This window comes from Crocuta crocuta, unplaced genomic scaffold (assembly GCF_008692635.1).
Source record: "Crocuta crocuta isolate KB4526 unplaced genomic scaffold, BGI_CrCroc_1.0 scaffold139, whole genome shotgun sequence".
In the NCBI taxonomy this organism is placed as follows: Eukaryota; Metazoa; Chordata; class Mammalia; order Carnivora; family Hyaenidae; genus Crocuta; species Crocuta crocuta.
In genome coordinates this window covers 1,759,547-1,773,277 of record NW_027533258.1, presented here as the reverse complement: position 1 = coordinate 1,773,277, position 13,731 = coordinate 1,759,547, and the positions used below count along the sequence as shown (strand labels likewise).

The 13,731-nt window shown below is 63.2% G+C and overlaps 1 protein-coding gene across 2 annotated transcripts in view; it reads left to right on the top strand.

Moving 5' to 3' along the window:
• Positions 1-11,540, top strand: part of FAM83G (family with sequence similarity 83 member G) — a 29,507-nt gene extending 17,967 nt beyond the window's left edge. Inside the window, exons 4-7 of one of the 2 annotated variants that reach the window (XM_077746602.1) lie at positions 2,793-2,917; positions 3,650-4,904; positions 5,449-5,664; positions 8,507-11,540. In XM_077746602.1, coding sequence (XP_077602728.1) covers positions 2,793-2,917; positions 3,650-4,904; positions 5,449-5,664; positions 8,507-8,914 — 2,004 coding nt within the window. In that variant the 3' untranslated portion in view covers positions 8,915-11,540. The remainder of the gene's footprint in view (positions 1-2,792; positions 2,918-3,649; positions 4,905-5,448; positions 5,665-8,506) is intronic. The other variant, XM_077746603.1, reaches the window with a different exon arrangement.
• Positions 11,541-13,731: the final 2,191 nt, after the last annotated feature.

Genomic DNA, 13,731 nt, shown 5'->3' with positions numbered 1-13,731 from the left:
CTGCCCCCTCCCACGCATGGGGAGGCTGACGTCCCGCAGGGTCCATGGGCTTGCCCCCGGCACTCTTGCGCTGGCCTGCGAGTCCTCCACCCTGTGGGCTCCATGCTCTGCTGGGGGCGCCCCGGGGCTCAGAGACAATGCAGCTTTGTGGGATCCTCTCCCTCAGCTCACCCGAGCCCCGGACTCCAGAGACGTTACCTCATCCGGGCCAGGCCCCATGGGGCGGGACCCACCCGGGAACAAAGAGGCGGGGAGCTGCCGTGGAGGGAACGGGAGGAGCTGCCACAGGCCCTCTGCGGCCGGGCCCAGGGTTGGATGGGCCTTGGAGTTGGAGCCATCCATGCAGCGTGCAGACAGTGAAACTAGGGCCCAGAGGGGGCCAGAGACCTACTTAGAGTCACACAGCAGATGTGACGCAGCCAAGGCTGCCTCTCTTGGAGTTGAGTCACTCTGAGATGTAGGTGGTAACCTCCTGGGCCCTTTACGGGCCTGCGCTTTGAGGTGGGCGGGGGCAGACGCCCGGGAGAGGGGAACTGAGGCTGCTCTTCCAGGCCGAGGACAGGGCTGGGCCCCAGCGTGCAGAGCTCTGGGCCAGGAGCCCACAGAAGCCACAGAGCCATGCTGTGGTCGGGCACAGGTGACTAGAAAGGCCTGGAAGCGCCTCCAGGATCTTTGTTACCACTTCTGGTCCCTGAGCGTGCTCCGTGCTGGGTACAAAGTCACGAGCACTAATTGTCCTGGGTCGTGGCCAGCTTCCTGCTGAGCTGGCTGTATACAGACAGGCAGCCTGGGGGGGTGTGGGGGAGCCGGCCCTGGGAGTAGAGGCTTATCTGCCTACCGGGCTGGGCTCAACAACACATTATTCAGCCCACGGCCAGGTGGGCATCCATGCCAGCCCCATGAGCTCTGGGTACTGCCCTGGGGCTGCCCAGTGGAGAGGGGTCTGGGACCTATCACAGAGGGAGCAGACACAGGAGTGCCCTTGGGCTGGGGGCCCGGGCGCTGCCCCTGCCCACTCCGTGTCCTCCATCCACTTCCTGCTTCCCATTCACTTCGTGCATCCCCACTCCCCGCGCCACTGCTGATGCCCGAACTGTCTTGAGGGGCAGCTCCAACCCGGTCACTCCTGCTCTGAATCCTTCTGTGGCTGCCGCCGCCCGCAGGGCTGAGCCAGGCCCTTCAGCAGGTGTGGGGTCTTCCGGGAGCATCTGGCTGAGCCTGCTCTACAGGCTCCGTCGCCCACCCGCCTCCTGCAATGTCCTCTCGGGTCTTAGGCTGCTTTTGTTGCCAGGCCTTTGTGTTCCCACGTCTGTAATGCTGCACCCTCTTCCTGCTCGTCCCGCTCATCCTCTCACCCTCTTTCCGATGGCAGCCTCCCCGGGGGCCGGCCCCAGCACCCCCCCAATGGGGGCCCTAACTCATCTGCTTCCTCCCTCACCCCCAGCGGGGGGTCCTGGTCCTTTCTGTGTGTGGGGCTGGGGGCCTGGCGGGGTCAGTCAGTAAGTGGGGGCCGGGGAGTGGACAAGGGTGACGGGGAAGCCACGGAAGGTGTGATGCCCTCTGGAGGGAGGGACCGTCACAGCGACCTGCAGGCAGACCTGTCAGGAGCTGTCGCGGGGGGGTTCCTGCCCCGGGCAGGTGTCAGATTCACCGGGGCTTGTGTTACACATGAAATTCCCGGGCCGCCCGGGTGGCTCAGTCGGTGAAGCATCCGACTTCGGCTCGGGTCGTGATCTCGAGGTTTGTGAGTTTGAGCCCTGCGTCGGGCTCTGCACTGGTGGTACGGAGCCTGCTTGGGATTTGCTCCCTGTCTCTCTCTCTGCCCCGTCCCCACTTGTGCTCTCTCTCTCTGTCTCTCAAAATAAGCAGATAAACTTAAAACAAAACAAAACAATGAAATTTCCAACCTGACCCTAGTCTTCTGGAGGCACATCTCTGGGGGTACCCGGGAGCCTGGGTTTCTCACACACTCTGTGGACTTATTTGCACCAGAAGAGCACGAGTGTCCTTCCCATCCTGAGGCTCTACTTTGGGGTCCCCGGAACTGTCCCCTCCACTCCTGGGCCTCACCAGGCTCGCTTTGCCCTTCCTGGGGTCTGCTGTGCCCCAGCCCTGGCTTTTCACGCCTGCCCCTCCCTCCAAGTAAGGACCTCCTGGTGGAAGGGAAGCCCCACAGCGCCCCGCGGACTGCGCACGAGGGAGGCCTTACATGGCCAGAGTCTGGAGAAAGGCAGGAGCGACCTGGCTCGGGCAGGAGGCAGAGGTGGGCCCAGGTCTGCTCCCTCTGGGTCTTCGCTCCACTTCCTGCGGTCTCCCGGGGCCCTGCTGGCGTACTCGGAGCCACAGGGCCACTCACTCACCCTGGGAAGGTCATAGACTTGCCCGAACGTTGATACCCAGGTCCCCGGGAGCAGGCCTCCCTCCTCCGCGTCTGCACAGCCACCATGTGACTTTTCTAAAGCGTGTCTGCTCGCCCCTCCTGCTGCCTGCACCGGCTTTTCCCAAGCCGGCCTGGCCATGCAGGCCTTGTCCTGCCGGGGCTGCTCTGTGGACACTCTCCAGGCCATGCCCTGACCTCCCTGCACCATGCCATTTGTCACTGTCACCCCCCAGCTTCATGTCCCTGCACGCTCCACCTTGGCTGTGACCCTGTGGTCCCCATATACAGCACCCCCTTTCTCCAGGCCTTGCTGCTCCACCCTTCTCCATCCGATCCCCTGTGCCCCGCACACCCCGCCAGTGTGGTCTGTGCCGTGGCCACGTGTGACTCTGCCTTCTTTCCCCCAACACAGCATCTTAGGGTGCGGAGCAGTGGGGGAACGGAGTTCTTCACACGGTCGGCCACCAAGTTCAAGGGTGCCCTGGCCCAGAAGTTCATGTTCGTGGATGGAGACCGGGCCATCTGCGGCTCCTACAGGTGAGTCTCCAGCTTTCCGGGGTCTGGGGACAGAGGTGTCTCTGGTTCCCAGATGGTTTCTGCCCTTAATCCTGCCTTATGACACCCCTGTTATTCCGGTTCATTGGTCCCAAAACTGCTGAGGTGTGCGCGGGGCCAGGGCACACCCTCACGCCGCCCGCCCGGCTCCGGAAACAGGCTGGGGAGCGCTTTTGTACTTCAGACTGTTGTTCTGGCCTAAGGTGTCACCAGCCTGGAGGCGGGTGTGGGCCAGGCACACAGGGCGGTCACTGAGAGCCACCCTTGAGGTTGGGCCAGGATGAGGATGGCTGTGGCCCCCCCCAGGCAAGCCCCACTGAGTGGGGGAAACGGGGGGGGCGCCCACGGTCACGCGGGGATGGGCAACAACGTCACGATGATGGCACCTGCCCCGCGCTCTCCATGGCAGCAGGGCTGTTCCGGGCATTCTGCGAGCGGCCTTGTGGGGTGCCCTGACGCCCCACAGGAGCGCCACACTGAGCTGTATTACATGGGCGGGGGCGGCCGTGGTGCGAGCGACCTGTCCCAGGCTCAGGTCTGACCCCGAGGTCCGTGCCGTTCTCTGCCCCTGGTCCCTTCTTCATTCCATCCAGGGCCCCGAAGCCACAGCCTGATGAACACCGCCTGCGGGTGCCGGGTGGGGGACCCGAGGCTGGAGGGCGGGGGGCAGGCCCCCACATGCCTGACCAGGCTGCCCCTCCCCCTGTGTTGCAGCTTCACGTGGTCGGCCGCACGGACGGACCGCAACGTGATCTCCGTGCTGTCTGGCCAGGTGGTGGAGATGTTTGACCGGCAATTCCAGGAGCTCTATCTCATGTCCCACGGCGTCAGCCTCAAGGGCATCCCCATGGAGAAGGAGCCGGAGCTGGAGCCCATGGTGCTGCCCCCTGTGGTACCACTGGTGCCCTCGGGCACCATAGCCAAGAAGCTCGTCAACCCCAAGTACGCGCTGGTCAAGGCCAAGAGCGCCGACGAGATCGCCAAGACCTCGTCTGAGAAGCAGGAGGTGAAAAAGCCCCCCGGGCTGCGGGGCGCGGCGCTGGCCGAGCAGCCTGGGGACCTGGTGGAGGCGCCCCCTCCGGTCCACCCTGGGCTGCTCCACCTGGAGCGGGCCAACATGTTCGAATACCTGCCCACGTGGGTGGAGCCGGACCCGGAGCCCGGCAGTGACATCCTGGGCTACATCAATATCATCGACCCGAACATCTGGAACCCCCAGCCCAGCCAGATGAACCGCATCAAGATCCGAGACACGTCCCAGGCCGGCACCCAGCTGTGGAGGCAGAGCCAGGACTGCGGCCGGGGTGCCTCTGGGCCCAGCGCCCCCCAGGACGGGGTCCCGGCGGAGGACGCTAAGAACGGCCTTCCCCAGGGGGACCCTGAGGCACAGCCCCCCGTGCCCAAGCCCCGGACTGTCCCTGTGGCACAGCTGCTTGCCCAGGACGGTGGCCTGGCCTGGGCCCTGGAGGCGCCGGAGGAGGAGACGGCCCAGAATGGCACAGACTGTGAGCCGCCTGGGACACCGTGCCCAGGCCATGCCCCGCTCCAGCGGCAGGTGTCTGTGACCCAGGATGACCCTGACGGCCACGGAGCGGTGATCCCTAATGGGCTAGATGGGGAGGAGGAGGAAGACGATGATGACTACGTGACCCTCAGTGACCAGGACAGCCTCTCAGGCAGCTCTGGCCTTGGCCCTGGACCTCGGCGGCCCTCGGCAGCCTCGTCTTCTGTGTCAGACGAGTACTTTGAGGTGAGGGGGCGCTTGGCCCCTCTGCAGAGGCGCCACTCAGAGCAGGTAGCCAACGGGCCGGCACCGCCCCCCCGACGACAGCTGAGTGCCCCCCACATGACCCGCGGGACCTTTGGTGGACCCCTGAGTGGCTCGCCATGGGCCTCAGGTCGGGAGAGAGAAGAGGTGGGAACCCCAAGGAGGATGCAGGCTCCGCACGCCACGGACAAGGAGACACAGGTGGGTTGGGGCCCCTGCACGGGCTCCTGGGAGCCCCTCCCCCAGCCCTGAGCACCCAGAGTGGTCATCTGCTGGGGTGCCGCACCCCCAGATGAGACGGCTTTGCATGCTACAGATGGGGAAACTGATGAACAGAGGGAGGGGGTAGGTAGCAACCACCCAGGGCCACACACGTGGCTGGTCCCTCCTGACGCTGGGGACCCACAGCCTCGGTGCCCCCTACAAAGTCAACCTAAGCCAGCTACTAGGAGCCGAAAGGAAACGCACTTAACATACCCAGAGATCTCAGACCCTGATGTTACAGGGAGTCAACTCCGCCCTGCCGTGGGGGTGGTCCCCCTCCTTGTTTGCTGACAGCACAGAGACGGTTCTTTCTAGCCCTGAGGTCACATAGCAGTAAGTGGTCCTTGTCTGGACCTTATGCCACGCCACCGCATGTCAGTCCCTTTGATTATGGCCCTGGGGAGCACTCTCCTCGCCTCTCCCCTAGGCCAGGAAACACCTCACATTTGTCCTTTGCGTCTCCTCCTGGTGACCTCTGCAGGTCAGGGACCCAGAAGCCTGGGCGCCATGCATCCACGGCCCGGCCCCTGAGGTGTGTCCTACCTGGGAACAGCGCACGGCTGATCATGCCTGGCATGATGATCAGGCCCATGGGCAGCATCTTGAGGTAGCTGGCCAGGATGGAGCCTGCCTTGGCATGGTTCAGGTTCCGGGCGGACAGCGACCGCTGCACGATGACCTGGGGGTACAAGGAGGGGTGAGTCCCAGCCCTCTGCGGGGGTACCACCATTCTGTATCCCTGGCCGAGGTCCAGAGCTTGAAACCCTGGGATTTGGGGGAGCTTGCGATCAAGTAGTAGAGGGGTGCTGCCTGAGCACGGCGCCACACATATTCTGAGACGAATCCTAACTGGGCCTCAGTTTCCAGATCTGCAGAATAGGAGGAGGGACAGATCACTGGAACTGATGGCATCTGAGATCCCTCCCAGCTCTGACGTTATGATTTTCTTTTTTTTTTTAAAGTGTGACTTTAAGCAGTTTACGGAAGTGTAAGTCCCGTGTGGCTCAGCCGCTACACTGTACAAAACTGACCTTACAGGTTTAGTGCGTTCACGGTGTTGTACAGCCTACATCTTCTACATCTAAGTATTTTTCATTTGGTGTTCGGCAGTTTAAGTCCCCAGCTGCGGTTCAGAAGTAAGAATCTGTGATTTTAACCTATTTTCCAGACATGCTGGCTGAACGGATAGCTCCCAGCACTGGGTTCCCTCTGAGACCATAGAACATTCGTTACAGGGTCCGGACGCAGCTGTCTGTGGACGCTTCTCTGATGTCCCTGGTGCCAAGAGTCCCGGGCTGCACTCCTCATGGAAGAGAAAACGTATTTCCCTGAAACCCTGCGTATCGTGTTCCCGTTATTTCCTTCTCTGCTCACGGCGGGCGGCCCTGGGAAGCAGGGGCGGGGACAGCTGCTGTCGCCCCATTCCGCAGCTGGAGAAGCTGCGTCCCCAGGACCTCTCAGCACAGGCTGGGCCGGAAGCCGGCACCCACTCCCCGTGCTCGGCCACGTAAGCTCCCGTGTCCTCGTCTGCAAAGTGGGCTTCTAGCGCCGACCCACAGGGTTGCTGCAAGGACTGAGCAAGGCACCATGTAGGCGGCCAAGCTCACGCCCGGCTGGTCGCGAGCTCACGGGGCTCAGGCTTCCGTTGGGGTGCAACCTCGGGGTCAGCCACGGCTGGGTGCTGGCCTGGGAGCGTTTGGACTCTTTGGGAAAGCCCTGAACTGGCCTGGCTGGCTGGCCATCTCGGCTGTGAAGTGAAGACGAGCGAACCTTCCCGTGGGTGAAACCAGGTTAGGGATGCCACGCCCACCCCGTGCCTGGCCTGAGCGGGAGAGACGGTGCTCGCTATTCTGATTAACGCAGCTGCTGCTGTCACCTAAGAGGGACGCTGCGTGTGAAACTGCAGCAGCAGCAGGGGACAGCAGGTGCATCGCCACAGCAGGCAGGACCCCAGGAGGCCTCCTGGCCCTTGGGCCTCCCCGCATCTCAGACGGGGACACTGGGGTCAGAGAGGGGCTCGGCAGAGCTCTCTGCCCATTGGGCCTTTTGTCTCCTGTCTCACTGGGTCGGTCTGTTTCCGAGTTCAAGTGTCAGTGACACATTGGGGACCAGGTAGGAGGTAGAGAAAAGCCTAAAAACCACGAAAAGCACGGTGGCCCCAGTCTGCAGAGCTGCCTTCTGGTGCTGACCGGAGTGGGCGTCCTAGGGGCTGGCCTGGCCCAGCGGCTCGGTCAAGTCGCGCCAAGCCCCGGCTTGCTGTGGGGGGGGAGGTCGTCACTGCATGTAGGGCCAGACACGTGGGACGCGGTGTGAAGGTGCCCACATTGCAGGGCTCTGCTCCAAGTCCTGGTTGTGCCCCAGGCAGACCCGGTGGGACCCCGGCTGCAGGTGCCTGCATTGCGGGGTCTGGTCTGAGGTCCAAGCAGAGGACGACGAGGAAGTGAGGCCGCAGCCAGGCCGTGAGGCCCGTGTCCGTGCCACCCTGGAACACCTTGGGGTCAGCTGCATTTGGCCTCCGTGTGCTCGTGTCCAGGCAGTGAGGCCCATTGGCCCTGACTCGAGGCCAGGCAGTGTGCCGACTCACTTGGCCTTTATGGGAAAATCTCCTGCCCTGTGTCCCGCCAGAGACGGCAGCGCCAGCCGGGCCGTGCGGAGTGGGGAGGAAACGACAGGTGCCCTGGGTGGGGGTGAAGGGGCACGGCCGGCCCTCAGCCCTCCTGGGTGCTGGGCAGGAGCCCGCTGTCAGCTCACACGTGCCCACACGTGAGACGCAGCCCAGCTGGGAGGCTCGGGGCAGCGCCTCGCAGACGGGGACGCCCCCCCAGGGTCCCCGAAGCCTCCCAACCGGGACTGCTTCCCGCCGACACAGCCCAGAGGCCGTCTTTCAGCGAACACGCACCGCGCCCTGCTGCCTGGGAGAGGGAGAGGCAGGGCTGAGCCCGCCGAGCCATCCCCTCGCCGGGCAGCAGCCGTGGCCCCGGAGGAGGTCACTGCATTCTGGGTGCAGATCCCAGATCCCAGCTCTGCCCTCTGGGCCTCGGGGCTGCGGCTGTGAATGCCAGGCCTGCCTTGCAGGGAAGCTCTCGTCATTCTTCCCGAGGTGGCCAGCTGGATTGGCCCTTGGGCCTGGCGGCCTCACTCCTGTGACGGGGTCCTTGGGTAAGATGGGTGTCTGGGGCTCTGCTGGCACAAGACCTGTTGCTGCCTGGAACTGCCCCTGGCCTTCTGGGGCAGGTAGAGTAGGGGGCGCTGTTCACCCCTGCGCTCCCCAGTGCTGCGGGCCCGGATTGAGGCACCCCTCTGGTGGACAGGTGGAGGAGGCTGGGGCCGGAATTGTAGGAACCTGCCTTATCATAACCACGAAAGGCGGGACCAATCGCCTGTGACATGTGGGGAAACTGAGGCACAAACTAGTGAGATGAGCTTGTCTCAGACCAGCAGCGGGTGAGTGGCGTGGCCAAGAGGCCAAACCCAGCTGAGCCCGCTGCAGCGCGCCCCCGGCCAGGGGTCTCCTCACCGTCTCCCTCTTTCTCTCCTAGGGCCAACAGATCTCCCATTATAGAGTCCCTGTGTCAGGGACCAGGGATAAAGACGGCTTCCTGCGGCCCGTGAGGACCTCGGGGCCCCTGCGGTACCGCCCTGCTGCTGATGGCGCCCAGAGCTCTACCAGGAAAGCGAGCCCAGCCGCAGCAAGCCCGCACTCCTGGCAGGCCAAGGGGGGCCCCGTGCCCCGCACGCTGGCAGATCCGGGGACCCCACGGCCGGCCCGCAATGCCAGCCCCCAGGCCGGTGGCAGGGTCTCTGAGGAGCTGCCAAGCCCTTTTGGCATCCCCTACTCCAAACTGTCCCAGTCAAAGCACCTGAAGGCCAGGACGGGCAGCGGCCAGTGGGCCTCGTCTGATTCTAAACGGAGGGCCCAGGGCCCCCGGGACCGCAAGGACCCCTAGCGCCCTGTGCCCGGGCCTGGGGCTCTGCGGTCCGTGGCCTGTGCCCCAGCCCACACTCCCCAAGCGGGTGTTCCTGGGGCCACGCAGACTGTCCGGAGCCCACCCAGAAGGCAGGAAGGTGGGGCAGACAGCGACATGGACACTCACCTGGTCAGTGCACCAGTACCAGGTGGCCATGATGGTCAGACCCAAGGTCATCCCGGGCCACGGGAGGTCCCCCGAGTAGGGGTCCCGGAACATGTGCATGGCGTCTTCGCGTGGCAGGTGGCATGTCGTGTTGGCGATGGTCCTGGAAGGGACGGCCTGGGCGTAGGCTGCCGCCAGCTGCTCGTACCCGCCGATCTGGTCAAAAGCTGGAGGGGGCGGGGCAGGGACGGGTGGGTGGCTGGTGGCCCTGACTCTGGGCCCCCACTTCCCAGTGCATCGACCTTGACTTTTTCCCATTTACCTTTCCCAGTGTCTGGAAAGGTTATGCAGGGTAGAGGGTTTTACAAGACAGGGGAACTCAGACTATTTTATTTGTATTTAAAAATAATACTATTAAATGAGCATTTTGCACGCGGACACCACAGTGTCCTCTTGACCCCAGATGCCTAGTGGCCTCGGGCCGGGGTTCTCTGTCCAGCTTCGGACTGTCGAATCAAAGAGGCAAAAGTTTTGTTTTGTTTTGTTTTGTTTTGGCATTGGAGAACCTTCCCGGGGAGTCTAAAGTGTTAAAGTCCTGACCCAGGGCTTCTAAAGGATGTGATCTGGGCAGAGCTGAGGATGGCTGGCATGTAGCACTGAGAACAGAAGTCCCAGAAGGGACAAGGGCGTGACCAAGGCCACATGGCCCACCGGCTGGGGCTTGAGCCGGAAGTCTTTCCTCTCGAGACCAGCCCACATTCACCCCCTCGCTGTTCCTGTCTACCTCAGGGTCAGGGCCCTGTGTGGCCAAGCCCTGGCCCACCTGTGCCTTTTACTGTGTCTGTAATCACTCCCTCCCGTCCAGGCTGGGCCTGGCTGCCTGGAGCCCAGGCCGGGCCGGGGTAAGTACTCAGGGCAAATGTACAAACACTATACAAAGATCGGGGCGCCTGGGTGGCTTAGTCGGTTAAGCGTCCGACTTTCGCTTGGGTCATGATCTCGCGGTTCGTGGGTTCGAGCCCCGCGTCGGGCTCTGTGCTGACTGCCAGCTCAGAGCCTGGAGCCTGTTTCAGTCTGTGACTCCCTCTCTCTCTGACCCTCCCCTGCTCACGCTGTCTCTCTCTCTCTCCTAGAAATAAATAAAACATTAAAAAAAAAAAAATTTTTAAAAAAAAAAGATCGGAAATTGCCGGGCCACAGGAGCCTACAGTCTGGGTCTGGAGGAGGCTTTAGGGCCTCTCTGTTTCACCCTCGGTGGGATCCTCCTGGCTTTGATTGCATACTTCCCTGGACGGGAAGTTTAGTACCTATTTATTACGGGAGCCCTCTGAGCTTCCTCCAGGTTCCCAGACCAATATCACCGACCTGTGTAAACCCTCTTCCCTCCCCCCTGCTGTCGTCCAGCAGCCTGTTGCAGCGCTTCTTGGGATCATGCACACGATTTTAAACAGTTGGAGCAGGTGCCTGGGCAGTTTTTTGTGGTTTCCTGATTGTGTGGGCACATGCCCTCGTCCTTACCTCACCACCTAGCCCTGAGCCAGGACGGGTGCACTGGCCCTGCATTCTTGAGTCACCTGAGATGACCCAGAGCTGGTGACAACTGGCAGCCGGACGGTAGAGGTGGGAAAGGGACATGCAGCCTCTGTCACCCAGGGGAGGGTGACGGGGGGCTGACTGCCTCGTGCCTTGACGTTGTGAGTCCACCCCCCTGCCCCTGCCCAGTGTTGACACCTGGGTCCTAACAGGGCAGACCCCCGAGAGCAGTGGCTGCTGGGATAGCCCCTTCAGCCCCTCACCTTTGACAGTCAGGATGATGGCCCCCACCACCATGATGAGCGTTTGCAGGGCATCCGTGTAGATCACAGCGGCTAGACCCCCTGTGGGTAGAAAAAAGGGAGCTAGAGAAGGCTGTGCCTTGAGGAGGGAGGGACAGCTGTTCCACGCATGTGTCCCCTGCCCTCTCACAGGTGTGGGAGCTGTGGGACCACACACCTGGGCCGGCAGAGCCCGATTCAAATCGTCGCCGGCCAGGCTGTGCAGCGAGGTGGCCCCCCGGCCCCGCCCGCCTCTCGGGCTCCTGTAGTCATGTGCCCGGTCACGTGGATGCCCAGGCTGGAGGTCAGGTTCCCTCCCTGCGGGTCCCCCCCCGCCCCCTGCCAGGGCGCCGTACCTGCGATGGTGTACAGGGCCGTGATGGCCAGCATGAGGATGGTGGAGAGGTAGAAGTTCCAGCCCAGACAGATGTGCACAAAGAGTGCCCCCGCATACAGGTCGATCTGGGGAACGGGAGAGGAACTTGTGCGGGGGCCCGAGGTGACCGCAGGACCCGGGCACCACTCACTCGATGTGTGGCCTCAGTGCCCCGTGGACAAGGAGGGAGAGACCCCCACGCCCGCTGGCGCTGCTGTGAGGGTGGGAGGAGCTTGTGGCCGTGCGCGAGCAGTTGTGCGGGGGACGCTGCTGATGTTAATAAAGTCCCAAGTGGCCAATGCCCAGCAAAGAGCAGTGTTGTTCTTGAGTCTGGCCCCTGCCTGGAGACCTAAAAGGAGGAGCCCTGTGTCCTTGGTTCCCAGGTGTCCTTGACAAGGAGGAGTCCAGGAGGGCTTCCTGGGGGAGGCTCGAGGAGACTAATGGGCGTGGGGAAACAGGTCTGCAGCCCTGAGCCCCAGGCTGGTCCCCAGAGGCTGCCCTGGATACAGCCGCTGCCATCCCAGACCCTGGGGCTGCATATGGGGCTGGAGTCCTAGTCCTGGGGGGGTGAGCCTCACACCCCTAATCCTCCCCCCACCCCCACGCTACTGGGGGAGCCCAGGGAAGGAGGGCAGGACTCTGCCCTGTGAGCTCAAGGGCCTCCACTCTGCCTTCCAAATCTGCCGTTCTGGGCCTGCTTAGTACGGGGGAGATGACCGGAAATACAGCCTTTGGGACCAACAGGCTCCCAAGAGGGCTGAGCGAGCTGCGTGGGACCAGAGCACACGGGGCCCCTTCGAACTGCAGTGCCTGGCCCAACCCGGAGCTGACCAGCACTGCCCAGTTGGGCTAGTGGAGCCCCGATGTCCCCAGACCCCGAGCCCTAAGGACACCGAGCCCAGGCGGAGCCTGGCGTCACCCCAAAGCCTTGTTCCCTGTCCCTCTCCGTCCAGGCCCCTCCTTTACCCTCCCTGGGAGAGAGAGACCAGCCAGTGTGGACTCTGACAGGTGTCAGGTCGGCGGCCCCTCACTGCGGCCCCTGGCGGTGGTGCTGTGTGAGCGGGAGCGTGTGTGTGTGTGTGTGTGTGTGTGTGTGTGCACTTGTACGCGTGTCTACCTCCAGCCCAAGGAGGGAAGCCCAGGGTTGTGAATACGAGAGCAGGAAGGACTCTCCAAGCGCCTGTCCCATCAGACCAGAGGAGACACGGAAGCCTGGGGAGGGGACGGACTTCCCTGAGGCCAGGCCCCACCAGGCATCAGAGATTGGAGTCGCCAGGTGGATGGGGGACAGGAGATCTCTAGAGAGCAGAAGCCCCCTCCTCCCGCCTGCTCATCAGCCACCACGCAAGACCCCTCCCTGGACCCCTGTTATCAGAGCGGAGCCCTGACCTGTGTGGCTGGCCTTCAGGCCCTGGCCACTCGTCTCTCTAAGCCCAGGGGACTCTGGTCACAGCAGACTGGCCGCCATTCCACGCCCAGCACTTCGCTGCCTCCAGGCCTCGCTGGCAGGTCCCTGTGTCTTGGAGCTGCCGTCTGCACACACACCCCCACCCCGTCTTCCAGAAGTGTCTCCTGGACGTCCTGCTCCCCTACCTCAACCCCTCAGGGACTCCCTGCCGGAGCCGTGGGCCCCAAAGAGCCATGAGGACTCGGACAGGTGTCAGGAGCAGCACAGGCACAGGTGTGGAGGTGACACTAGGCTGCTGTCCTCTCCCCAGAACCCTGCAGGGCACCCCCAACGGCTTGTGCTGCAGCGGACATGGGATTGCCTACAGGCTCCCCGACCAGGCACTTTAGACAGCACCCAGCCCAACTGGACCTCTCCTGCGGCCCGAGCCCGGTCTCCTGGCAGCCCAGGGGAGCTGCGGCCTCGTAGGAGCTAAGAGTCCTGAATCGTGTCTCTGGCCGGCTGTGTCCTCGCCACGTGGCTCTGTGCAGGTCACGTCCCCTCCTGAGCCTCGGTGGCCCTTATCTGGAAAATGAGAAGCAGATGTGGAGGGATGGGCACAGGTGCGGGCCCAGCCGCCATCAGCCTGCCCTCAGCGGAGGCTGGCGGAAGGGGAAGCCGGACCTCCAGGGGTGGCCCATCTCCATCGAGGCCACCCCTGTCCCTTCAGGGCTCCAGAAACTTCTCACCTTTGCCACACTCCCCGCACCCGACCCACTGGCCACTGCTGTTGATTCTGTTTCCAAAATACTCCCACGTCCTCCACTCTGTGCCCCAAGTGTTTGGAAGCCCCTCACCGGCCTCTCCTGCACTCAGCTTGTTCGAAGGAAAATCAAGGTCTCTGCATTTCCACCGCGCATAGAATAAAATCCAGCTAGCCAGGCCCAGAGGTCCTGTGTCGTCCACCAGCGCCCCCGTCCCCGTCCCCTTCACGGCTCACCCCTCCCTGAGCTCCACGGCTCCCTGTGCTCCAGCCTCACCCCTTCCTTCAGCTGCCTGAAACCTGGCGTTTCCCATACGGACCACTCTCTCCAAAGGGAACCTGCTCTCATCG